General features: G+C 40.3%; 1 protein-coding gene across 1 annotated transcript; it reads left to right on the plus strand.

The window, feature by feature from the left end:
• LOC310998729 (kinesin heavy chain-like) lies at positions 1–25,709 on the plus strand (the record flags this gene model as incomplete). Its single annotated transcript, XM_083988903.1, has 25 exons — positions 1–126; positions 2,548–2,635; positions 2,821–2,894; positions 3,360–3,464; positions 4,316–4,364; positions 4,454–4,509; positions 4,591–4,678; positions 5,374–5,498; positions 5,605–5,709; positions 6,558–6,706; positions 8,326–8,474; positions 9,849–10,066; positions 16,351–16,626; positions 18,267–18,419; positions 19,184–19,366; positions 20,865–20,982; positions 21,084–21,160; positions 22,062–22,171; positions 23,097–23,198; positions 23,318–23,378; positions 24,016–24,087; positions 24,551–24,655; positions 24,738–24,954; positions 25,051–25,145; positions 25,586–25,709. The coding sequence occupies 24 exons, from the start codon at positions 1–3 to the stop codon at positions 25,122–25,124; spliced, it is 2,880 nt and encodes a 959-aa protein (XP_083845029.1). The 3' UTR covers positions 25,125–25,145; positions 25,586–25,709.
• Positions 25,710–27,643: the final 1,934 nt, after the last annotated feature.

The raw sequence follows: 27,643 nt of genomic DNA on the forward strand, positions 1-27,643 counted from the left end.
ATGGCGGACGCAGCGGAGTGCGGGGTGAGGGTGATGTGCCGCTTCAGGCCGCTCAACGAGGCCGAGATCAACAGAGGAGACAAATACATCCCCAAATTCAAGGAGGACGACACGGTGGTGATCACGGTGAGTCCCCCCACTCCCACTCCCACTCCGACACAAACACTGCAGTGTGTTGGAGGGACAAAGCACCGTGGAGCTCTGCAGGGTGGCAGGGTGGCTCCTGGTGCCAAGTGCGCAGTAAGGCCGAGCTGCTGTAGCTATAGATGTAGAGGAGTGTTCAGTTTATTTTAAACCATAGGCTACTGCACCACTAGTGTGTGTTAGTATTTTTTTTTTTTTTGATGTGATGATAAATAAAGCTCAAAGTGCCACCTGTCAAAACTCAGCTCCACTGGAAACAGAGTCAGGTTCAGCCACAGCACGACAGGCTGCTGCTAAGAATAACTCTAACTGTTCCATCAAACACAATAAAGATCTGAGGCTGGTTTTGTCTTTAGATCCACTGCAGCGACTCTGACTCACAGCTCCTGCAGCGTTTACATCACTTTTATCATAGAAACCTGCGAAAACTGACATTTTTTACATGTTTATGCCTAAATTTCATGTAAATAAGTCAGAAACAGGCGAGTCCGGAAGAGATTTTTGACTTTTTATATTATTAAATATCAAAAATGTTCATTTATGACTAAATTTAATGTAGATAAGTCAGAAACAGGCGAGTCCGGAAGAGATTTTTGACTTTTTATATGATTAAATATCAAAAATGTTCATTTATGACTAAATTTAATGTAGATAAGTCAGAAACAGGCGAGTCCGGAAAATATTTTTGACTTTTTATATGATTAAATATCAAAAATGTTCATGTTAAACCCTCTATTAGAGATTATAAGTGCGTAGGATAGAAAGAAAGCTTTAAAAGCTCAGGTTTGATGCTGAGGGTGTGATGGTTCACAGGGGTCAGAGGTCACACTCACACTGTGACTCACCATGTGAATGTGCTGATGCAGGAGGCCCCAGGAAGTCAGGGGAGGCTCAGCTGCATCAATACTGAGCTTAGCCACAGTTAACTGGGTAAAGATTTGGTTTGGATTTGTTAGTTTTTCAGCCTGTGGGAGCCCAGGTGGGTGGAGACACAGACACAGTTTCAGCTTTTGTGTGTTTTTCCACAAAATCGCTTTATCACCTGGAGTTTATCCAGTTTTATTTCTCTATATCCAATAAGAAACAGTCAGTTTCTATGCCTCGTTGTTGGTGTTTGTTCCTAGATGTTGTGTTCTCACCTCCTTGTGCCATCATCAATCAGCAGAAACACATTACAGAAGCCGTGCGCTCTGATATTGACGGTGTCAGCTTGGTTTTGGTTTTGAGGGGTGGGGGGGTTCAAAGAGAGAAAGAGAGAAAGAGAGATGGCCAAGTGCTGAGAGCTGCTTTTCTCTGCAGCGACGTTTCCCCCCCTGAGACACAGAGTCAGTGGTCGGAGGGAGGAGTGATGGATGTTCACACTGACACATCCTGGAAGTTGTTGGAGCGTTTACAGCTCCGGAGTCAGTGCACAGTGCAGGAATATCAATGAAAAGCATTGATATTTACACATAACTTTGTATTATATCGCTCTAATATCATGCACTGCTCTGTTTTTATTTCCTTTTTTCTCAACAGCAACATACATGCATTGCACATACATTTCCTTTCATTTACATGTTTTCCCTTTTTACAGCTGCACATAATCTTTACACGTATATTCAAGAATCATGTGACACATAATATACATTTTAATATGTATATATATAAGATAAAATAATGATAAATAGAAAACAGTAACAATTATTACATACATTTAGAGATTGAGAAGGAGAAGAGAGACAGAGAAAAAAAAATCTCTCTATATATATACAGCTCTGGAAAAAATTAAGAGACCACTTTCACAAAATGTTTCTTAAAAGCATCTCTACATGTATGACAGTCATTCTTTTCTTATATGAACATGTTTTCTTTGCATTATTATTATTATTCAATGTCTGAAAAGACTTGATATTTTTGTTATTTAGACTAGCTTTGTCATTAGCCAATAAAAACTCTAAATGACAATTTTTTTTTTTTTCAATTTTGGGAGAAATATTGTTGGTAGTTAATAGAATAAAACAAAGAACATTTAATTTAATTTTACTCAAACACATACCTATAAATAGTAAAACCAGAGAAACTGATCATTTTGGGAGTGGTCTCTTCATTTTTTCCAGAGCTGTATATATATATCTATCTATCTATATATATACATACAGTATATTATGATAAGATAAAATAATAATAAATAGAAAACAGTAACAATTATAAGAAGGAGAAGAGAGAGAAAAAAATCTAAACATGAAAATAAATCAGACTCATTGTATGAACAAAGCTAAAGCTAGGATGACAGTTTTCCATCTGCATCTTTTCTGAATCCATACATTATATGTAGCTGGGATCTGGTTTTAACCAGCTGATAGTTCTTCTGCATTTTAATGACGCTGTGAACATGTGTGTGTGTGTTTCTGTGTGTGACAGGGTAAACCGTACGTGTTCGACCGCGTGCTGCCTCCCAACACGGCGCAGGAGCAGGTGTACGACCAGTGCGCCAAGCAGATCGTCAAAGGTTGGAACATCGTCCTTATGTAACGTTACATCAGACTATTAATCCTTCTCAGCTCTGCAGCTTCACAGTGGATTAGTTTATCTTCTTCACCATCTTATTGATCCTGTTATTAGTCGTATTTTCATTATTTTAGTGCTCGTATCAATAGAAGAGGTAGAAATGTAAAGTCATGTGTGTGATTCCAGATGTGCTGGGCGGATACAACGGGACCATCTTCGCCTACGGACAGACGTCCTCGGGGAAGACACACACCATGGAGGTGAGAGACTCGTCCAATCCAAAAGTCCAAAAGCAGCGTTTTAAAAAAAAAAGATCACATATCAGCTAATACTCCAATCGATCGGCCGATAGATCAATGAGCAGAGAGCGGCAGTGACCTTTACTTCAGCATCTGTCTACAGCAGTCAGCAGATTATCAGCAGCCGTTGTGTAACAGGCTTATTCCAAACACTAAATCCATACAAAGGACTGACGGAGCAGATTGTTTTGGGAGGGGGTTCGATTCCCGCGTGCGAGTCTGAATCTCCAGATGAAGCAGAAACACTTTGCACAGAGATCAGAGACTAATCCACAGCTACGCTTTAATTCTGATCTGATCTGTGATGAGGATGTTTTTTTAATTCCACCGTTTGAACCTTTGCACCCAGCTTTCAAATTCACTTTCAAAAAAAAAGTTTCACCCAACTCCACAATCACACATCCACCCATCGTTTTGTGTGTCCAGGGCAAACTGCACGACCCCCAGCTGATGGGGATCATCCCGCGCATCTCCCACGACATCTTCGACCACATCTACTCCATGGACGAGAACCTGGAGTTTCACATCAAGGTAGGAAACAGAAACAACATTTCTCATGTTTCAATCAATCAATCAGGCTTTATTTGTACAGCACTTTTCATATAATATATATCATATCATATCATATATAATATAGGGAACACATGTTAGGGAGACATACATAAATTCGCAAACATATACACATTCATACAATAATTTTAGAGCATTGGATTTTATCGGGGAAACGCTATCTAATACTCACTCATTTGCAGTGGGGAAAACACTAGATAAAATGAAATAAAATAAATAAAATTGAGAAGAGGAGAAAGACACACTAGGTAAAATGAAGTAAAATAGATAGAATGAGAAGATAAGAGAGATACTAGATCAAATGAGGTAAAATAGATAAAAAGAGAAGACGAGAAAGACACTAGGTAAAATGAAGTAAAATAGGCAGGTGTAGTGGGATAAAATAGAGAAAAGAATGGATGAATTAAAATAGAATAAAAAAGATAATAATAGTAAACAAATAAATAAGATAAATTAAATTAAATGCATGTTTCAGAATAATAGAAATAGTACGAATCAGTTAAAAGCAAGGCTAAAAAGGTAGGTCTTCAGTTTGCTTTTAAAAATGTCCAGATTCTCTGCTCTCCTCAAGTCCTCAGGCAGTCGGTTCCATAGGCAACGTGGGCCGTAGTGATACAATGAGGCCTCACCATATGTTTTGTTCGCAACTTTTGGAATAATTAAAAGACCTGGGAGTTCTAGAGGGTTCATATGTTAAAAGCAAATCAGATAGGTAACTGGGACCGAGACCATTAAGAGCTTTAAAAACCATTAAAAGGATCTTAAAATCAATCCTGAAGCAGATGCTGATGCTGATGTGTTTCTCTGTGCAGGTCTCTTATTTTGAAATCTACTTGGACAAGATCAGAGACCTGCTGGATGGTGAGTGAGTGTGTGTGCAGCATGGAGGATAAAGTTGACTGTTTTTGAACGTTTTGTGTTATAAATAAATGTCTTTGCTCTGTTTAAAGTGTCCAAGACGAACCTCTCTGTGCATGAAGACAAAAACAGAGTTCCTTACGTCAAGGTGGGTGAACCTCAGATATGATTCAACATGTCAGAATAAAAGCAGGAGCAATAAGATCTGACTTGTCTCCTTGTGTCTCAGGGCTGCACCGAGCGCTTTGTGTCCAGCCCAGAGGAGGTGATGGACGTCATCGATGAGGGCAAAGCCAATCGGCACGTCGCTGTGACCAGTACGTATCTGACATCATTTTTAAAGAATACTAAAGTGGACCCCTCCCCCTAACTTTTCCAGTTTTTTTTCTTAGACTATGTATGTATTATCATTTAGCCTTCTTTGTTTTGATGCTAATGCAGCATTACACTGCAAAAACTCAAGTATCTTAGCAAGAATATTTGTCTTATTTCTGGTCAAAATGTCATTTCTAGTCAAAACAAATCTCATTCTACTTAAAATAAGACTCATCATATTAAAAGTAGCTTGTTTTTAGACACTTTTTACTTCTTTCAAGCAGATTTTCACTTGGAATAAGTCGAAAAAATCTGATAGTGGAGCAAGTTTTTCTTATTACAAGCACAAAAAACTTACTTTCACTGGCAGATTTTTCTATTTATTGTGAATTTAAGTGAAAACTATCTAAAAACAAGTTAATTTTTAGGTTATGAGTCTTATTTTAAGTGGAAAGAGATTAGTTTTGACTAGAAATGAGACATTTGGACAAGAAATAAGACAAAAATTCTTGGAAAGATGTTGAGTTTTTACAGTGTACTATGAGTATTAGTCAGGGTCTTATGCAGAATAATTCAGTCATACAAAGATTAGACTACTGGTTTTTTATTATTATCATCACCTTTCTCCCCCTATACAACGGCCCTGTCAATCGTCCACTTCCTGTGATGATTATTATTATTTTGAATCGTTCTCCAGACATGAACGAGCACAGCTCTCGCAGCCACAGCATCTTCCTCATCAACATCAAGCAGGAGAACATCGAGACGGAGAAGAAGCTGTCGGGGAAGCTCTACCTGGTCGACCTGGCCGGCAGCGAGAAGGTCGGTCGCAGTCTGAGGTGTTGGAGGTGTAGATATTCATGAGCTTAATGTTTTTAGGTTTTTATTAATGAAGCGGTTTTTTGTTTTTTATCGTGTGAACAAACAGGTGAGTAAGACGGGAGCAGAGGGAGCCGTGCTGGACGAGGCCAAGAACATCAACAAGTCTCTGTCCGCGCTGGGGAACGTCATCTCCGCTCTGGCCGAGGGAACTGTGAGTTCACCAGCATCAGCTCATTTCATTTTATTCTCATTTACTAATTTATTTGTAATGGGACTCTGCATATTCATAAACATACAATAAAATGATTGTAAATATGCCAGATTTAGCTCTGGAGCTAAATCATATAAGTCATAAGCATCTCAATGAATTAGAATATCATGAAATAGTCTATTTATGTCAGTAATTCAGTTCAAAAAGTGAAACTAACACATTATATAGATAATATAAATAATTTAATTTAGTTTATTTGATAGGGACAATGCAGGTTAACATAGTAACACCTCCACTCGTTATAAACATGTTCTGCTTACAGAGATGATAGCTAATGCTAGTTTCCAACTCCCGTCCCTAGTTACGCTTTTAGTAGAAAAAAGAAGGTAAGAAGATCCATTGCACACAGAATGCAACATTTCACGACTTTATTTATGTAATTTATTTTCATTATAATGATTATGGCTTACAATTAATGAAGATTAGATTTAAAAAAGCATTTTTAATATGGAAATGTAATGTTGACCTTCTGAAAAGTATGTCCATCTATATTGCTTTTTGAACTACTTGAACTACTGGAAATTTCCATGATATTCTAATTTATTGAGAAGAGAGATGCACCTTTAATTACAATACAAATACAGTGCATGATAGTTGCAACAGTAGAAAGAATAAAAAGGAGATACTAAAGTGAATTATCACTGTCCTTATCATTATGTCCTACAGTGCTAGTAGAGATTCACTAAAGAAAAAAGAGTGTTGAATTTCCAAAGTGCGTTGTCAGACCGTATTTGTCACTAAGTGCTGTGTGTTATTATTAAAGTAATGATGTGAGTGTGACTCTGCAGAAAAGCCACGTGCCCTACAGAGACAGCAAGATGACTCGCATCCTGCAGGACTCTCTGGGAGGAAACTGCCGCACCACCATCATCATCTGCTGCTCGCCGTCCGTATACAACGAGTGCGAGACCAAGTCCACGCTCATGTTCGGACAGAGGTACCTGGGAACAAAGCAGGCAGTGTGTGTGTGTGTTAATGTGTGTGTGTGTGTTAATGTGTGTGTGTGTGTTAATGTGTGTGTGTGTGTGTGTGTGTGTGTGTGTGTGTGTGTGACGTCAGTGAGACCAGCAGCCAGATGGCTCGGTCTCTCCTGCTGTGTAAACGCTGGCCACACCTCGTCCCTGTTTCCACCACAGAGATGATGTTGATGTTGATGTTGTGCGACCAGTTTGTGTGTGTGTGTGTCTGTGTGTCTCTGTGTGTGTGTGTGTGCTGCTGCTGAGAGAAGAGATCCAGAGACAGTGTCTGAGATCAAACTGCTTACGTAAGGAAGCGGCTCAGCAGCAGCAGCAGCAGGAGGAGGAGATGAGTGATGAGCCATCTGCCCTCCACGGAGGAGGAAATGAAATGAGATTCATTAGAGGGACGATGTGGAGGGCAGAGAACACACACACACACACACACACACACACACACACACACACACACACACACACACACACACACACACTTTAACTGTGCTGCAGTTTGCATTTGATTGATAAAAAACGAAGAATCTGGCTCCAGATTTGTTGCATAAAAACACAGGAAAAGGAAAAGAAAACACATCATTAACTCGGACCACATCCATGACACCTGGACAAAATTTAGACAACAAAATATTTGTGATACATATAGGGCTGGGTCTTGACTAAACATGAAAATCACTTCTGACATGGGTTTCAACATTTTTAACCCCTTCCTGGCCTGTTGTTTTTGCTGCAAAAACACAACATTTCTATGGGGCTCTATGGGCTTTATGGCTGGTGACAGTATTTTAGTGATAAAAAGAGATCAAATCCCAAATCCCCTCAGTGAAAACTTCTGACTCTAATATGTCAACAAAATAAAACAAGAATTTTGAAAGGGGCTTTATGCATTGTTCAGATTTCAGTTCTGGAAATGAGCGCATATTTTATTAGATATTGCCTCATTTACATATTTAAACATAAAATTTGACAAAACTTGTAATACAAAAAATATTTGTCTTAATGTGAGTGATAAACTTGGGAAGTTTCATGGTGATATCTGTTAGTTAAAATTTTTACTTTAGGCGGAGGTGGACATTTTTGTCCACGTAAAGGGTCATGGGTGTGGTTAAAATACATTACGGGTCCAAAAAATGGACTTTCATTCTGAAACTCGGGACATCCAGAGTTGACCCAAAGATACACCTCCTTGCCAAAAATCAACCTTTCATTTGACCGTGGGATGTGAATTGTCCAGGGGTAAAACAAAGCATGGTTTGTGCTGTAGTTTGCATTTGATTGATAAAAAAAAAAACGAAGAATCTTTATTGAGAAAAACACAAAACTGGCTCCAGATTTGTTGCATACCAAAACACAGAAGGAAAATGTGTTGCTGTGGAAACACCTGCAAGAAGAAAGTCATTAAACAGAATTATTGCATTACTTAAACTCACATATTAAGAGTTAAGAATTAATTTTAATGCTCCTAGAATATTTAATCTAATCTAATGTTGATTTAATTCATCAGATGTGAGTGAGGTGCAGACGAGAGGGCTAATCAGGGCAAGTGAAAACAGCTGTGTGTGTGTGTGTGTGTTTCTGTGTGCAGAGCCAAAACCATCAAGAACACGGTGTGTGTGAACCTGGAGCTGACGGCGGAGGAGTGGAAGAAGAAGTACGAGAAGGAGAAGGAGAAGAACAAGGGTCTGAAGAGCGTCATCCAGAGGCTGGAGGCCGAGCTCAACCGCTGGAGGAACGGTCCGTCACACACACACACACACACACACACACACACACACACACACACGCTTACAGTCCTGTATCCTCCTGCGCAGCATCCTCTCTGTTGCTCGGCGACCACAGAAACCTTGTTGTTTTCCGTTCTGTAACTCCCATGAGGACGCCGGCCACTCCTTAGCAACAAATTAGCTCCGCTGCAGCCTCACACACACACACACGTACACAAACACACACATTATGCTGATGCAGTGTTGACATGAGTCAGCGCTTGGCTTAATGCCGAGTCACCTCCTCCTCAGTCTGCCTCCTTCCTCTTCTCCATCTCCTCGTTCTGCTGTTTGCAAACCTCAATTAAAACGTCGATAGTTATTGAAACAGGGTTTTCTCTCTGTGCTGAGGTCAGACCGACCAGCTGTGAACACTCTGACTGATCTGATTTGACTGTTAATGGGTGATTCTGCACTTTTATGTCCCTGTGGTGAAATATTTAATATAGGCGTTTCTCAACCGGGAGTACTTGGACCTCTGGTGGTACTTGGTGTAATTGCAAATGGTACTTAAAACGATAAAATATAATTTTATTGAGGGACCTTTACAGATATTCATCATTTAACTAAAATAGTGACTGGAAATCATTATTACCTAAACTGCAGAAGCTAAGCTAATTGGCATTTTCTCCATTCCCATATGTTTTAATGGGAAACTGGTCATATTTTTTTTTTTATAATATTTTTATTAGTTTTTCAAGAGAAGTTTAACAGCACAACATAAAGGGACTGTGCACGAAAAAACATATATAAAAATAGACATAATAACAATAAGAAAAACAAGAACAAAAAACAGACAAACATTTACATTGCAGTTGCGTAAAATGAAAAAGATTAGTACATTATGGTGGGCTATGTGGCAAATGTATACATGATGTTAAGTAGTAAAAGTCCATTACATCTGGGGTGCATTAAGAAAAGAGGAGAATTAAAGCCTATTTCTAATATAGTCCATGAAACTGGTCATATTTTAATAAGAAGCTACATTTTGATGGTTTTGTCTTTAAATTTTCTGCATTACACCTTTACTACAAACTCAACATTGCAGCCCTAGAGTTTCAGTGGACAGTCTCCATTAATTTCTTAATTGAATTGGACTTTTATTGTGAAATATTGCACAGGAAGATGCTGTAAAACTCACTAACGTGCAGTTTTCAGTGCACAGCGACTTTTGAAATTGCATATTTGCCTTCAGAACTGTTAATAAATATGCAATGATGCAAGGAAAAGGGCTTTTTCTATTTCTGTCAAATTGTCATGAGATAATTTCATTAAATCCAATTAAAAAAACCTGATGTATCTGTACTCTGTTGAATGGAGGAGTAAATGAGTGTTTTCTCTCCAGGGGAGAATGTTCCCGAGGAGGAACAGCAGAGCACCAAGGACCAGAAGAACGTGGAGCCGTGCGACAACACTCCCGTCATCGACAACCTGCTGCCGGCCGGAGGAGGAGGAGGAGGAGGAGGAGGAGGAGGAGGAATAGGAGGTGTCCCGGTGTCCGGCGAGGATCGGACCAAGTACGAGGAGGACATCACCAACCTGTACAAACAGCTGGACGACAAGGTGAGACTCCTCCCAGGGCCGGCGGCCGCTGGCATAAACCCTCTATGTGGTTGTTTAGGGCCACAGCCGTTAGGTGGGGGGCCACATGATCAGAAAGGTACCGGGGTTCATCAAGTCATTTAAACATCCTGAGGTCTGCACGTGCAGCTATGAGCTTTATATGTAATGTGAAGTCAATATTCAGCTTCTTTTATCTCACATTTGAGACATTTGGTGAAAATAGAACGGCAGAATGACAACATTTGTGCTCAAAAAGCAACCTTACAAAATTTCAGATTAGACTTGTTTTCTACACTTATCTATTACTGTATTCATATCCTATTTCAAGCACCAGAACAGTTCATTCTCATGACCAGTGATGGGAATAACGGCGTTAAAATAAACGGCGTTACTAACGGCGTTATCTTTTTCAGTAACGAGTAATCTAACTAATTACTATTTCCACCGTTACAACGCCGTTACCGTTACCGACAATTAAATGAGGCGCGTTACAAACTACTCAGTGAAGCCGTTGTCCTCCGACTTGGCTCATCTCATCTCAGCCACGAAGCTGCTAAACTGTTGTTGTTTTTTTCTCCTCTCCTTTGGTGAGGGGAGGGGGGAGGAGGGAGGGACGAGACAACCGCATAAGTGATGATGATTGGTTGAGGCAGAGTAAGGTTTCATGCTAAGCCAATCAGAGGCAGTGTTCAGTTTGTACACAAACCACACACGCACGCAGTTTAGCCTCACACACACAAACTAGCAGAGGGAAGCTGCCGAGATCGGAGGGAAAGTGGAAACAGACACTACTTTAATCTCCCTGAGGTAAAAGACAAGAACATGTGAGGTGTAGCTACATTATGTCCCGGAGCGAAGTGTTTGTCCTGAGCTTCTGCTCACCTGACTCTGTGCAGCTTCTTCATTAAATCCAAACAGTCCGACACAGCGACGCACTGCTCCTCTTGACTCTAAAGTCTCTGTAGCTCATCAGCTGGAACTCTTCCAGAGCAGCTACAGCAGCGTTGTGACCTCAACCATGGTTGGTGAGAGCAGAAATGTTGTTGTTGTAGTGAAAATGGGCGGGCTCGTGAAGACGCGAATTTACACAAAGTCAAAACGAGCGATAAATCGCATTTCTCGCGTATCTCGCGTTTGGTTGCGCGTAAAAGCTCGCGCGAAAAAAAAGCGTTCCTCGTGTTTGACGATTCACGATGAAAAGGACGAAGACGCGAGGGTCCCGTCGCCATAAAACAATCGGGTGTATTGCGTCGCAAAAAAAAAAGTCGCGTCTACCGCGTCTCGCGCCTAATCGCGTCTTTGCGTCACGGCCTTTTACACCGCGGACGTAACGAATAAACGGTGACGGTGTGAACGAACAACATAGAACAGGACCAGACGTGGCGTTGTTTCCTCTTTTCACCTACAGCTCCACTCTCCCTTACTTACACTAACTACTGTTTTTGTTGAGGCCAGATAATTGTGGGATTTGTAGTTTTTGACCAATCGTGTGCTCTTTCTTTTTGTAATTTTTCCGGTTCACACATGTTTGTTTTTTTTAGGGGCAAATGCGAGTGAAATGCTCGCCCATGGTGGGCATAAGAAAATGTAAGACCTGTCTAAAATTATTTAAGACTTGAACACAATAATTCAACAAATTTAAGACATTTTAAGACCTAAAATTTAGATTTTCACATTTTAGACTTTTTAAGACCCCGCGCGCATACCCTGTTATTTCATATAAAAGTTTAAGTGCATACATATTTTATGATGCTGTGTATTATATATTTAAGACCATCTTAGAATTGACCATCTTAGAAAGTGATGATGATTGGTTGAGGCAGAGTAAGGTTTCATGCTAAGCCAATCAGAGGCAGTGTTCAGTTTGTACACAAACCACACACGCACGCAGTTTAGCCTCACACACACAAACTAGCAGAGGGAAGCTGCCGAGATCGGAGGGAAAGTGGAAACAGACACTACTTTAATCTCCCTGAGGTAAAAGACAAGAACATGTGAGGTGTAGCTACATTATGTCCCGGAGCGAAGTGTTTGTCCTGAGCTTCTGCTCACCTGACTCTGTGCAGCTTCTTCATTAAATCCAAACAGTCCGACACAGCGACGCACTGCTCCTCTTGACTCTAAAGTCTCTGTAGCTCATCAGCTGGAACTCTTCCAGAGCAGCTACAGCAGCGTTGTGACCTCAACCATGGTTGGTGAGAGCAGAAATGTTGTTGTTGTAGTGAAAATGGGCGGGCTCGTGAAGACGCGAATTTACACAAAGTCAAAACGAGCGATAAATCGCATTTCTCGCGTATCTCGCGTTTGGTTGCGCGTAAAAGCTCGCGCGAAAAAAAAGCGTTCCTCGTGTTTGACGATTCACGATGAAAAGGACGAAGACGCGAGGGTCCCGTCGCCATAAAACAATCGGGTGTATTGCGTCGCAAAAAAAAAAGTCGCGTCTACCGCGTCTCGCGCCTAATCGCGTCTTTGCGTCACGGCCTTTTACACCGCGGACGTAACGAATAAACGGTGACGGTGTGAACGAACAACATAGAACAGGACCAGACGTGGCGTTGTTTCCTCTTTTCACCTACAGCTCCACTCTCCCTTACTTACACTAACTACTGTTTTTGTTGAGGCCAGATAATTGTGGGATTTGTAGTTTTTGACCAATCGTGTGCTCTTTCTTTTTGTAATTTTTCCGGTTCACACATGTTTGTTTTTTTTAGGGGCAAATGCGAGTGAAATGCTCGCCCATGGTGGGCATAAGAAAATGTAAGACCTGTCTAAAATTATTTAAGACTTGAACACAATAATTCAACAAATTTAAGACATTTTAAGACCTAAAATTTAGATTTTCACATTTTAGACTTTTTAAGACCCCGCGCGCATACCCTGTTATTTCATATAAAAGTTTAAGTGCATACATATTTTATGATGCTGTGTATTATATATTTAAGACCATCTTAGAATTTTCTAATAAATTTAATACTTTTTAAGGCCTTAATTTTAGATACATGAATTTAAGACTTTTTAAGGATCCGCTGATACCCTGTTGTGCGCTCGCAGCAGGACAGATAATCAGATGGATAATCGGTAAAGTTAATAATTTCACTTAATGTGGCCATGAATAAATTAATTTCGATGTTTCGCCTGTTATTAAACGCAAATCTTGAATAGGTCTCCGCTGTTTTCACATTTAAAAAGGTCTTTGTTGTCTTTGTACAGAGACAAATTCAATATGAGATTTGCTTGTAGCCACAGCACTTAAAAAACCCACTGTAACCTATTTTCATAGGCACACCAGCCTCGCTTTCAATAAAACACACACTCGCATTCCATAATTGCGATCAGTGAAATATATGAAAACAATAAAATACAATTTAAAAATGAGAGGAAAAAAATCCAAATTCTTCGACATATTTAAACTTAAAGCAGAAGTGAGTGATATATTTGTGTTAATATAAGTCTTAAATAGTTATATCTTCCGACAGCAATCACTTACATAGAGTGTTTGGACTGAAACACGGGTCTCTCAGTCCCTCTGCTCTGCTCTGAGCCGAGGAGAAAACATTTATCGTATCCTACAGTTTTTATCCAATGAGGAGAGAGAACGGCATGCAGGGCTGTGTGTGCAGCCAAGGAACGCCGTGAATGTGGTGACGTAGCGACGAGGACTGTTATGGTGCGTTCAAGGAAACTCGTATTTTTCCGACCGTGAAGTGGTACCAGTTCGATCTGGTACGAGTTCACCGGTCGGAAGTTACGAGTGGCCGTTATAGTGACTTTCACCGGTAAAACAGGTCGGAAAAACACGAGTGGGTTGCCTGGAACGCTACAAAGTCGTAAGTTGTGACTTGAAGCTGTAATTTACGATTTCAAAAGCCTGCCTGGAACGCAGCATTAGCGAAAACGACCGGATCACTCACTTCTGCTTTAAAAAAAAGAAAGAAAAAGTAACGCAATAGTTACTTTCCCTGGTAACTAGTTACTATTATAGTGAAGTAGTGGAGTTACTAACTCAGTTACTTTTTGGGAGAAGTAATTAGTAACTATAACTAATTACTTTTTAAAAGTAACGTTCCCAACACTGCTCATGACTGAAGGAGTGTTTTCACAAGGGATTTGAAATTTTTCAAAAAGCAGACCTCAAATTTCCAGCATTTGGCCTAAATTATTTCTTTCTACAGTGTTCTAGGACAAACTGGCCTCAGTGTGCTTACAGCAGAGGTTCTAATATTTAGACATTGTTACATTTAAGAAAATATGTTAAATTCGAGAAAATGGCCTCAAAGCTCAGAGGGATAAACACGTCTGTATTCAGTTTTAACCAGTGATTTGGTGTTTGCGCTTAGAGTGCAGGGCCACAAACAAAAACCTTGTTTAGGGGGCCACCAACATCCTAGGACTGGCCCTGACTCCTCCCTATAGAGAGCCTAAAGCCTGCCACACACATAAAGATAATCGGGCTGATTTTGCCCCGATTTTCCCCCTTCCGACCACGGACAGACGCCGCCCGATTATCTTAAGGTCTTAAGATTATCTTATAAGATTCTCTTGTAGTGTGTGGTGTGTTAAGAGTCAAAATTCCCCCGACAATCGGCTCGGAAAACGTTCGGCGCCGATAATCGTAAGTATTAAACATGTTCAATATTTACGATTATCGGGGCCGACTTCGGTGGCCGTTTCAATCAAAAGTCATCTTGTGTGTGTGTGGAGAGCCGGTGTTGTGCCGAGAAGCGCCTGCTTGCCGAGCTCTGCATGCTGCTCGCGGCAACAAGCCACTTCTCCACACAACACCGGCTTCCCACAGAGAGCCACGGTGCAGCCCTGGCATTACATGAGGTTCACACAGACATTCACGCATACACGGGAGGTTTCCTGATAGCCGATAGCAAAGACGGTAGCGCTCGTAGCCGGCAACAGCCAGCAATACAGCAGCCATGTTTAAACGACCATGTGACCGCCGCTCACAGCCCGTCATGTGACAGCGCACGGCTCCCTATTGGACAGCCGCTTGACTGCTCGGCGTCCGGAGCCACAGACACACAGACACACACAGATGGGATCGTTGTAAAGGCTGAAGTGTCCTGCTTTCATTAAAAAAAAATTACGTCGCTCTCATTGTCCATTCCGGAAATAGACCCGAAAGAGTAGCTACAACGACACCCCTGGTATCGCTGCTGATGCCGGATTGTTTTCTGACCAGAGGGTCAAGATTCTGAAAAATCTTAATGTGTGTGGTGTGCTGTGTTTGGAATATCGCAGCACACCACACACAATACGATCAAAACTGTTCAATCACAGATTTTTTATCTTCATGTGTGGGGTCTCTCACAGATAATAAATCGGTTGAGATTTATAAAATCTTTATGTGTGTGGCAGGCTTAAGGGGAAGCAGGAAGTAACGTCGCCATGGGCCCTCAACTCGGAAAAGTCTCCATGTAAGTGAACGGGAGTGAAAGTTTTATTTCGTCATCCGAAAAATATGACCTCTACCTGTTCAAAACATCACGTTTCATCGGAAAAAATCAGCAGTTTATCGTAAAACAGCAACAGAAGAATGTATTTAGTGTGAAGACGCTCTACGGATACAGATCTGGTGTCCCACAAAAAATACATCACCAACCGACACGGGAAAGAAAGGGCGGCATTTGGTGTGTGACGTCACCTACGCGACTTGTAGTCTTTCTGGTTATGGATTCTTCAGAATTTTATTCTACAATAGTTTTACGATAAACTTCTGATTTCTCGGGATGAACCGTGATGTTTTAAACAGGTAGAGGTCATAAAACTTTCACTCCCGTTCACTCACTGCAAAAACTCAACATCTTTCCAAGAATATTTGTCTTATTTCTTGTCAAAATGTCTCATTTCTAGTCAAAACTAATCTCTTTCCACTTAAAATAAGACTCATCACCTAAAAATTAACTTGTTTTTAGATCATTTTCACTCGTTTCATTTTTTTTGTGCTTGTAATAAGAAAGAAAAACTTGCTCCACTGTCAGATTTTTCTACTTATTTCAAGTGAAAATCTGCTTGAAAGAAGTAAAAAGTGTCTAAAAACAAGCTGTTTTTAATGTGATGAGTCTTATTTTAAGTAGAATGAGATTTATTTTGACTAGAAATAAGACAAATATTCTTGGTAAGATTTTGAATTTTTGCAGTGTATGCATGGAGAGTTTTTCAGAGTTGAGGTCCCATGGCGACCGTTACTTCCTGCTTCTGCTTAGGCTCTCTATAATGAGAGCGCATAAAGTTCTAGAAATGATAAATCAATTGACTATTGTCTATTCCTGCAGGACGATGAGATCAACCAGCAGAGCCAGCTGGCGGAGAAGCTGAAGGAGCAGATGCTGGATCAGGAGGAGCTGCTGGCGTCCACGCGGCGCGACCACGAGAAGATCCAGGAGGAGCTGTGCCGCCTGCAGACGGAGAACGAGCTGGCGAAGGAGGAGGTGAAGGAGGTGCTGCAGGCGCTGGAGGAGCTGGCCGTCAACTACGACCGCAAGAGCCTGGAGGTGGAGGAGAGGGAGCAGACCAACCTGCAGCTGGCGGAGGAGCTGCAGCACAAGACGGTGGGATGACCTTTTACAGCGTATATACAGGAATCTTGAAGTTAATTCTAACACCTTTTTAAGACTTTTTCAAGACCTTATCAATATTTTTCAATACCTCACCGCCACTTCAAGCTGTAACCATTCACATCAGTGACACTTTAACAATTTTAGTTTGTGATAAAGACTATAGACCGCTATGATACAACAGAATTCAAAATAGGCTGGGATAATAAATCAAAGGAAAAGTTTATCAAAAAACTAATTTAAAAAAAAAGAACCCACATTGCTCCACTCTCAAAAAACAAAAACAACAATCTTCTTTTCGTTTTTATGTACCGGTTCATCTTTGTTTTTTAATAAAAATAAATAAATTCACACACTTTCACAATGTTTTTTAGGACTCAAACTCTTGGACAGCTAATTCAGAAAAAAAAAATACCTTCAAAATTTAAGACTTTATAATGTCGTGAAAAGACTTTTTAATTTACCCTTAACTTTTTAAGGGTCTTAATTTTCCCAAAATTGATTTATCACCTTTTAATACTTTTCAAGACCCTGCGGATACCCTGTTTTACTCTATATGGATTATTTTTAACATATATCTTTATTGATTTTTGAACCTGGTGCATCATTCATCCAAAATTATTTGTTACATTTCAAGTCTCGACAACTTTCCTCCCTCCACCCAACCCTGAACTCAGAGCCACCAGTCTAAGAAAACCATCATATGAAAATGAAAATAAGGAAAATGACTTATATACATATATATATATATATATATATATATATATATACATATACTGTATCTATGGCTACAATATGTACAGCACACCTGCATATCATCTGGTAAAAGTGGATATATTAATATTCAACTGAAATAAATAGGAGAAAACTAAAGTATACATATACAAGAGAATATTTATGGATGTAAAATTTAAAAAAGCAAACATAAATAAATAAATAATACCTAAATAAAACATGAATAAAATGAAAAGGGTACAGTCTTACTTGGATATCAGGTCTTGATTCCAAAAATATGATAAATGAATCCCACATGTTATGAAAAATAAGACTTTTTTTGTTTGATTGTATATGTAAGTCTTTCAATTGATAAGCAAGAAGAAAGTTCATTAATGTCTCTTCCACGCAGTCGCAGAGGTTAAAGGAGACATATTCTGTCCCCTTTCCACAAATTAAAATATGTCTGTGACATGCTTCGGTCCAAATACCCCAAGGATCAAACATCATTATGCATTATGCAAATTTGAATCACTGGAAGAAAACTGAGGGAACAGCTGGTAAAACCACGAGGATTTCAACCTAGGGAGTCTGCACATTACAGATTTTTTTTGTCAATTCTCACATTTTGGAGGCCAGAAGACAAGACAAACACCCAGATATATGTTAAAGAGCCTTCAATAAGTGATATTTTCAATAATATGTCTCCTTTCAGCAGCTACTCTCATGTGTTCTCAGGGCCAGTGTTTCTGGTATCAGTCTGAGGATGCAGATCTCTGGGCATACGGGGATTTTGATTTATTTTTTATTCATAGATTATGGTGGAAATTGTGATCTGTTCTGCATTTTATACAAACTATCAGGGATAGTAGAATTGAATTTATTGAGTTTTTCATGTGTGTGTGTGTGTGTGTGTGCAGACCAAGCTGTCGGCGGTGCAGAGGGAGCTGAGCCAGCTGCAGGAGCTCACCGGGCTGCAGAGGAAGAGAGCCTCCGAGGTCCTCAACCAGCTGCTCCGAGACCTCAACGACATCGGCGCCATCATCGGCACCAGCGACGTCAAGACCACCACGGTGAGGACGGACACACACACACACACACACACACACACACACACACACACACACACACACACAGACACCCGTGCAGGGCCGTTGCTAGGAATTCTGGGCCCCCTTAAAGAATACTAAAGTGGGCCCCTCCCCCTAACTTTTCCTTTTTTTTCTTAGACTACGTATGTATTATCGTTTTTTATTTAGCCTTCTTTGTTTTGATGCTAATGCAGCATTACACTGCAAAAACTCAAGTATCTTAGCAAGAATATTTGTCTTATTTCTAGTCAAAATGTAATTTCTAGTCAAAACAAATCTCATTATACTTAAAATAAGACTCATCATATTAAAAGCAGCTTGTTTTTAGACACTTTTTACTTCTTTCAAGCAGATTTTCACTTGGAATAAGTCGAAAAAATCTGATAGTGGAGCAAGTTTTTCTTCCTTATTACAAGCACAAAAAACTTGCTTTCACTGGCAGATTTTTCTATTTATTGTGAGTTTAAGTGAAAATGATCTAAAAACAAGTTCATTTTTAGATGATGAGTCTTATTTTAAGTGGAAAAGAGATTAGTTTTGACTAGAAATGAGACATTTGGACAAGAAATAAGACAAATATTCTTAGAAGGATGTTGAGTTTTTACAGTGTACTATGAGTATTAGTCAGGGTCTTATGCAGAATAAATCAGTCATACAAAGATTAGACTACTGGGTTTTTTATGGGCCCCACTGGGCGCTGGGCCCCTAGAGTTATCATCACCTTTCTCCAGTCCTCGGAGACGAAGGGCAACGGCTCGGCGGTGGAGGAGGAGTTCACCGTGGCCCGCCTCTACGTCAGCAAGATGAAGTCGGAGGTGAAGTCGCTGGTCAACCGCAGCAAGCAGCTGGAGAGCGCTCAGGCCGACGCCCACAGGAAGATCCAGGCCAATGAGAAGGAGCTGGCGTCCTGTCAGCTGCTCATCTCCCAGGTAAATTAAGCCTTTATTTTGAACATGTAAGGTAGTATAAAAAGAGACTGACAGAAGACAGAGCAAACAACAACAAAAATTGTAATGGAAAACAAATCAAATGTATAAATTATATTCAATTCATCAAAAGTTTTAAAGGGATACTTCACCCAAAATCAATAATTCACCAATTTTCTACTCACCATCATGCCAAGAAAGGGTTTGGAGGACTTGGCTACGGATTTTCATATGATGGCGGCGGATAGTGCTCACTTTTGAATGGTCCAAAACACACACTATGAAACATCCAGATACCTCCATACTGCTCATCTGTACTGACCCAAGTGTCCTGAAGACGCCACATGGAAAAGTTGTTGGGAAAAAATTAATTTGATCTCTGTTTTTAGTCTTGTAGTAGTAGTAGTAGCTCCCTGTGGCTCTGTTTTTGCTGCGAGATGTTGGTTCGTCGTTGTAAACCATTGGATGTGTGATGTAAACACAGACAAACACCTCGCAGCAAATCTCACACAGTCACTGGGAGATGACGGTGAGCAGAAAATTGGTGAATTATTGATTTTGGGTGAAGTATCCCTTTAACATGCTCAAAAGGGAGTAAATACTTGTCCTTTTTATCATATTATCCCCTAATAATTATTGTCAATATTATGTATATATATAAATATATTCTTCTATGTTATTCTTCTGCAAATGGTCGATGAGCTGACAGACAAATTAATTTCCCTTTGGAGAAAGTAATTCATATTCGTATTCGTATATGTATTAAAATATATCTATTAGAAACCTTCACACATGCATATGCAGACCTTTATCAGTGATGGGAATAACGGCGTTAAAATAAACAGCGTTACTAACGGCGTTATCTTTTTCAGTAACGAGTAATCTAACTAATTACTATTTCCACCGTTACAACGCCGTTACCGTTACCGACAATTAAATGAGGCGCGTTACAAACTACTCAGTGAAGCCGTTGTTCTCCGACTTGGCTCATCGCTGTGTATTATATATTTAAGACCATCTTAGAATTTTCTAATAAATTTAATACTTTTTAAGGCCTTAATTTTAGATACATGAATTTAAGACTTTTTAAGGATCCGCAGATACCCTGTTGTGCGCTCGCAGCAGGACAGATAATCAGATGGATAATCGGTAAAGTTAATAATTTCACTTAATGTGGCCATGAATAAATTAATTTTGTTGTTTCGCCTGTTATTAAACGCAAATCTTGAATAGATCTCCGCTGTTTTCACATTTAAAAGTAAAGTAATTAGTAACTATAACTAATTACTTTTTAAAAGTAACGTTCCCAACACTGACCTTTATACATTCATATTCAGCCAACCCATATACTCCCATATATGGTCACATGCACACACATTTGTACATGTAAATATACACCCACACGTAAATATATATATGTACTGTCACCTTAGTAACAGCCAGGTGTCTCTTTTCACATATAAAATGGTAAAACCAAATGGTCCGTGGTCTCTGCTCCCAGCACCAGGCCAAGATCAAGTCTCTGACCGACTACATGCAGAACATGGAGCAGAAGAAGAGGCAGCTGGAGGAGAGTCAGGACGCTCTGACCGAGGAGCTGGCCAAACTCCAGGCCCAGGGTCAGTCTGCTGGGAGAGGGGGTGGGCGGGTTTAAATGACATGAAAACACATGAAAAGAAGCAGTAGGAGCTCATGTCATGTCTGTGTTGTTTCTTCTTAGAGAAGAGACATGAGATGCTGGGGCTGGAGAAGGAGAAGGAGGACATCAGCAGACTGGACGGAGGAGAGGAGATCAAGGTGACCTGGAAACACCACACCCTGTCCACAGCGTTGTGTCGGCCGTGTCTCTGACTCTGTGTGTGTGTAGTTGCAGTTCCATCCACCTTTTTTTTATTCGCATTTTCAAAAATTGCGAATAAATACTTGAATGGAAACGCCAGAAATTCGAAAAAAGGCAGTAAATGGGCATAAAAGTTTATACGCTTGGAGGGGGTGGATTTATCAGCGTATCGATTAAATGAAAATGCGACTTTTTGTTATGGAAACAGATTATGCTCATTGAGGCAGAGTTTGTGGGTGAAGCTGCTGGACTTCACCCAGCGACGCCCCGGTGTCCCAGCTCTCTTCTCTGCACCGCAACACAAACGCGCTCCGTAACCCGTAATCTTTTGTTTATGACGGTTAAGACTACACAATCACACGCCGTTACATCGTTAAGAAACGTTATCCACCGCTCCATTTATAGATTTTTCGCCGGCTTTGTTGTCAACAGATGCACATGGGCAAGAGGAGCGTAACCAAAACAGAGGAAAAGCGAGCGGACTGTCACAGTTCCTACTGTCTTTCTGTGTAAATATCTCAAGTTACAACATGAAAACCTGCAGCTTATATTCAAGTGCGGCCTATATATGTACAGTATTTTCTTTTAAAATGTAGCTGGTGCGGCTTATACAGGTGCGTCTATAGTCCGGAAAGTAGGTAAATTGTCCATGATGTTGAGTGTCAGCTGAGTGTCACCTGTTGGATACATTCACGCTCTCTTATGGCGTAATCTCACGGTGCACTCCTCCTAATCGCAAAACACTAATGAATGGAAACGGGCATAAATTCGCATTTGTTTTTTGCCGCATTTTCACAAAATTGCTCTTAAATTGGATACATTTGGATGGAAACTCAGCTTCTGTTGGTCCTCTTCCAGAAATCTCTGGAGGAGCAGCTGGAGAACCACAGGGAGGCTCACCAGAAGCAGCTCAGCCGCCTGCGAGACGAGATCGAAGACAAGCAGAGGATGCTGGACGAGCTGACAGAGTGAGGACACACACACACATTTTCACACACACACACACCGGACTAATGCTGCGTTCATAACAACTCCGAGGTCAGGATTCCCAACTCGGAAATTTACAACTTCCAACATCATTGCGTTCACGCTGCAGGAACTCGGGAGAAAAAAAACATGGATACCTGAAGGAAGTTTGGCATGTTGTGGCTCATACAGGGTTCCTACAGCTTAAGCCAAGTTAAATTTAAGACTTTTTAAGACTTTTTTAAAGCCACTTGAAATGAAATTTAAGACCGACTTCATAATAAACACAAATGCAAAAAAAAGAAAAAAAAACCCCACATCAATTACATAGGGTTAGGGACAATTTTACCCACTTTCCTACAGTATGTGATCCAAGGTAAAGTGACTGCTACATGAACATTGGATTGTGTCTCTTTCCAGCTGTCCTTTCAAAATAAATGTATAAAAAGTGCGAAAAAACAAACAAACCACTGACTCGGGAGCTGGTGGTGGTGAGAAATTTAGCATTGACGGCCGCTACTAACTTCTCTATGTCAGATTGTTACCAATTATTTGGAGATTTGAGACTAAATACGTTATTTCCGTCACATACGAGGAACCGCAATTTCACACCGTTAACAATCACAGCTTAATATAAACGTATTTCATATAGACTACTGCAATAATACACAAAAATATGCATTCAAACCTCAACAAATAAATTAAAATGTCTAAATTCTAACCGTTTAAGACGAGGGTAAGTCGGAAAGTCGGAGCTCTTATATGATACCCGAGTTTCCGACCTGTAATTTCCGAGTTCGACGCCGTTCAATTCATTTTTTACAACTCGGAGCTCGTTTTTTTCCCGACTTCCGAGTTGTCTTGAACGCAGCATAAACGTCCCCAGTGTTTTATTTTTTATTTGTGCGTCTTGTTTCCTCCTCTCAGCCTGAACCAGGGTCTGCTGCTGGAGCAGGAGAGACTCATGTCAGACTACGACAAGCTGAAGGCCGAGGAGCAGGAGAAGGACTCCAAGCTGCAGAGCCTCATGTATGTGTGAAGGAATGAGACGCAGCACACACACACACACACACACACACACACACACACACACTGAACTGTGTCGGTGTGTTAGAGTGTGTGTGTTATTGTGTGTTTTTCTTGTGCAGCGTCCTGAACGAACAGAGGGAACAGGCCAGAGAGGATCTGAAGGGGCTGGAAGAGACTGTGGTGAGTCCAGACCAGCCAGTCCTGTTCATGTGGCTCATTGTAACTTTTATACTTAAAGGTCCAGTGTGTAATATTTGTCAAAGTTTATTGGCAAAATCTGAATATACTACCAATGAATATATTTCTATAAGTGTGTAATTGCTAAAAAATAAACCCTGTTTGGTTTTCATAGCCTTATAATTCTTCTTTTAATAGCAAGGGTCTTGCTTAGAGAGTGTCACCATCTTGCGCCGCCATGTTTGTGCGGAATGGAAAATCCAGCCAATCACAGAGCACGTTTCAAGAGTTTCACATTCATAAATAAACAATAGGATTATTTAATAGATGAATAATAGAATTGAAATGCTAGATGCCACTGCTTTCCCCCCATTTTACACACTGGACCTTTAATCTTTTAGTAGCATTAATAATTCATGAAATTACTGATGTCAGCAGCAGTTGTAAAATGCTAAAATAAACAAAATAACAAGGCTATCAAATTAAACTGTGAAAGAAGACAAGATAAATTCAAAATATAAAATAAAAAGACATGATTATAAGTCTGTAAAGTTTATGATTTCATTATCTCCAGCGTTGGTTTCATTCATTATCTTTATTGAAACCTAATGATTTGTTTTATTTCTTCTCGCTCCCTCAGGCCAAAGAGCTGCAGAGTCTGCACAACCTCCGCAAACTCTTCATCCAGGACCTCACCACACGGGTCAAAAAGGTACATCACTTCCCTTTCTACCTCTTCTACCTAAATGACACTGTTCTGTTCTCCTCCAATGCTTCGACTGAATTCAACAGCAAGCTAAACGTTTTCCTCACTGCGCCTCCAAGGAACAGACTTGTGTTGTAATTGGGAGGCTTTTAATGAGGAAAAAGGTGAAACTGTAGCAAAAGCAAAGATATAATACATACAAGTAGTTGGAATAGTCCTTTACAGATTGTTGTAAGCAATAACAACTTAACAAATACAATTCTACAACAAACACATTTCTTTCAGCATACATATCACAGAATAGATATCACAGCTATAAACACCATGATTGCTTTTCTTTTCCATGTGCCACCAATCAGTCAACATTACTTCCTTTTCAGCTAACAAAATAAAAGCTCACGTTTCAAAATAAAACAAGACACTTTAACACTCCATCTATCACGTGCAAATGTCCATGTGTGTTTCCCAGAGTGCAGAGCTGGACTGTGAGGAGGGACTTGGTAACGTTGCCCAGAAACAGAAGATCTCCTTCCTGGAGAACAACCTGGAGCAGCTGACCAAAGTCCACAAGCAGGTAGAGGAAACATCCCCCGTGAAACCTGCAGAAGCATCAGTGTCACTTAGTCCTAATGAATCTTCTTTTTCTTCTTCCTCAGCTGGTTCGAGACAACGCAGACCTCCGCTGCGAGCTGCCCAAGCTGGAGAAGCGTCTGCGCGCCACGGCGGAGCGGGTCAAAGCCCTGGAGAACGCCCTGAAGGAGGCCAAGGAGAACGCCATGAGGGACCGCAAGCGCTACCAGCAGGAGGTGGACCGCATCAAGGAGGCGGTGCGGGCCAAGAACATGGCCAGGAGGGGCTACTCGGCTCAGATCGGTGAGATAGATTGGCTTCTTTTCTTCCTTCTGTGTTTTCTAACAGAGTGGGAGGACAACCTTTGAATTTTGGTGTTTTTTTTTGTGTGTGTCTCAGCCAAGCCGATCCGTCCAGGCCACCATCCGTCACTGTCGTCCCCCATCTGCATCAGAGCTGGAGTCGCCCACTAGAAAAAGCCACCACTGAACCCTGTAAGTTCAAATTCCTACTATAAATGACTATAAAACTGTTTCTTTTTTAAATAATTAAACCATTTAGATCAGGGGTGTCAAACTCATTTTAGTTCAGGGGCCACAAACAGCGCAATCTGATCTCAAGTGGGCCGGACCAGTAAAATAATAGCATGATACCATGTAAATAAAAAGAACATTGAATTGTTCCCTTTGTTTTAGTGCATTATTAAGATGTTTACAGTTAATGAACTATTCTTTTACAAACCAACTTGACATTTCTTGATTAAATGTGCAATTTCAACAATATTATGCCTCTTACAGTATGTCTTCTATGTAATTTTCACAGTTGGCAAATTCATCCTGAGGGCCGGATTGAACCCTCTGCCGGGCCAGTTTTAGCCTGCGGGCAGCATGTTTGACATTGACACCCCTGATTTAGATGTTTTCTCTTCTTGCAGACAGACCATAAACAACTCAAAGCATGCCTACCACCCCCACCTGCAATGACAAGCACCACCCACCCACCTGCCCGCCCCTCCTGCAGGAGCACCAGCGGGAGACCGTCACAACAGACCGCCATCGCTCGGAGAATCAAACACGGTGCATTTGCTAAATGTAGATCAGAGGCCTCCTTTATAACGTGTCGTGTCCTAAATTACGCCCCTGATTGATTATAGATTGTTTCATTTGTATTATTAATAATTATGCAACAGTGTAAAGAGTAATGTTTATAAATGAGGCCCTGAGCTCTGATGGATCATGGCATGAATGTTTAACTTCATACGTTTGTACGGCTTCAAGAGCAACAGAAACATCTATGATTTAATCTTAAACCAGCAGTTAAATGAATAATCTGATACTTAGAAAGGTGGTTAACAGTCAAAAAAAAAAAAGCATGATGACAGTGTATTGATTGTAGTCGATTGATGGTAGAGCGGGGGACACTGACCAACCAATCAGATGTTCCTCAGACAGAGCGGCTTTAAATAACTATCTGAATGTATGTGATGGTGATGATGTCGCAGGCTGAAAACATGCAGAGCTCACACTGTAAACTTCCATCAGCAGTTTATGTTTCATCATTAACTCGTTGACTAATTATATAATAACATAAAGTTGATATTTTGTGTATAATGGACATTTAATCATCATTTTCATGCCAAGATTTGAATTTCTTTCTTTGGGAAAGTCTGTAAAACCTGCAAAATTTAGAGAAACCCTTAAATTGTTGGCAGCTTCTTGTGTTTGCTTTTCTTTTTTTTTTTGAATTATTATTTTAAATTATTTTATTTATTTATTTCTTGTATTTTTTACACACTGGTTGACACATTTCTCTTTCAGTCTTTCTCTGTGTATCTGCTCTTAATTTATTGATCTCTGTATTCTTCAGTTTCAATAAACATGAAATGTAGTTGTGGTGTTTGTGTGTCTCTGTAACAAACACACACACACGCACGCACTTCATCTTTAGTAGCTTATATATATGAACACATTATATTGATGAAATAAAACTTTAAATCCATTGCCTACTGCAGGCCTGTTGCTAGAACCTTCATGCAGGTTGTGGACTGTCAGGAGCAATGATGCGTTCAAGTTCTACAGGGGGACGTATGAATACAAGGAATTGAAAATCTTTAATCATAAGAATTAAATTAAAAACATTTACATTTAACATGTACACTCATATATATTATATGTATATCATTCTGGTGTGCACGTGTATTAATGTTACAACGGTTGAGCATCACTAATTGGTCTTTTTGTCAACTGTAACCGAAGATATTAGAGTCAACCGGTTGTTTCCATGAGACATTGAACGCAACACAGTTTTACGTCAAACAGGGGCTAGATTTTGATTGGTCCTCCACTACAAGCCCCGCCCACTCCTTCACAAATACAAACAGCACTCCGGCTGCTAGCGACAAGCAAGTGGAGGCAACACATCACACGCCACAGAGGATAAACATGGTCAACTGGAAGGTAAAGAAGATAAAATATCATCTTTAAACAGACGCATTAGACGCTTCGTTATTTCTACACAGCTGCTGTTTCATGTGTGGCTCGTTTTTTCCGCATAGTTTGTCGCAACCTACTTTAGCATAATGCTAACGTGACTGCAGCTGTCAGGTCTCACGTCAGCTGTCACAACTAACTTTGCTCTAAGCTGCATGGTGAAGTAAAGCAACGGTGAAATAGTTTATAAATGTGTCATGTGAAGGTCCTGTATTGATCTTTTAATAGTTTTGAACTGTCAGGTTTGGGGCTAAATGCCAAAATCCCAACTCTATTAACTCTTTCTTTGTTTTTTTTCCTTCTTCTTTTTTATTTAATCAATTAATTATTAGTTTTAGTGCTGTTCTTTTAATCTGTGATCTGAAAAGTCTGAAAAAAACCTATCTATCTATCTATCTATCTATCTATCTGCTAAGCTAAGAGCATTAAAGGGATAGTCTATATGGTGACTTTGACACATGTAAAGGGTATTTATTCAGTTTAATAGGTTAGTAAATGTGAAG

The sequence above is a fragment of the Trachurus trachurus genome (assembly GCF_905171665.1).
Source record: "Trachurus trachurus genome assembly, chromosome: 2".
Lineage (NCBI taxonomy): Eukaryota > Metazoa > Chordata > Actinopteri > Carangiformes > Carangidae > Trachurus > Trachurus trachurus.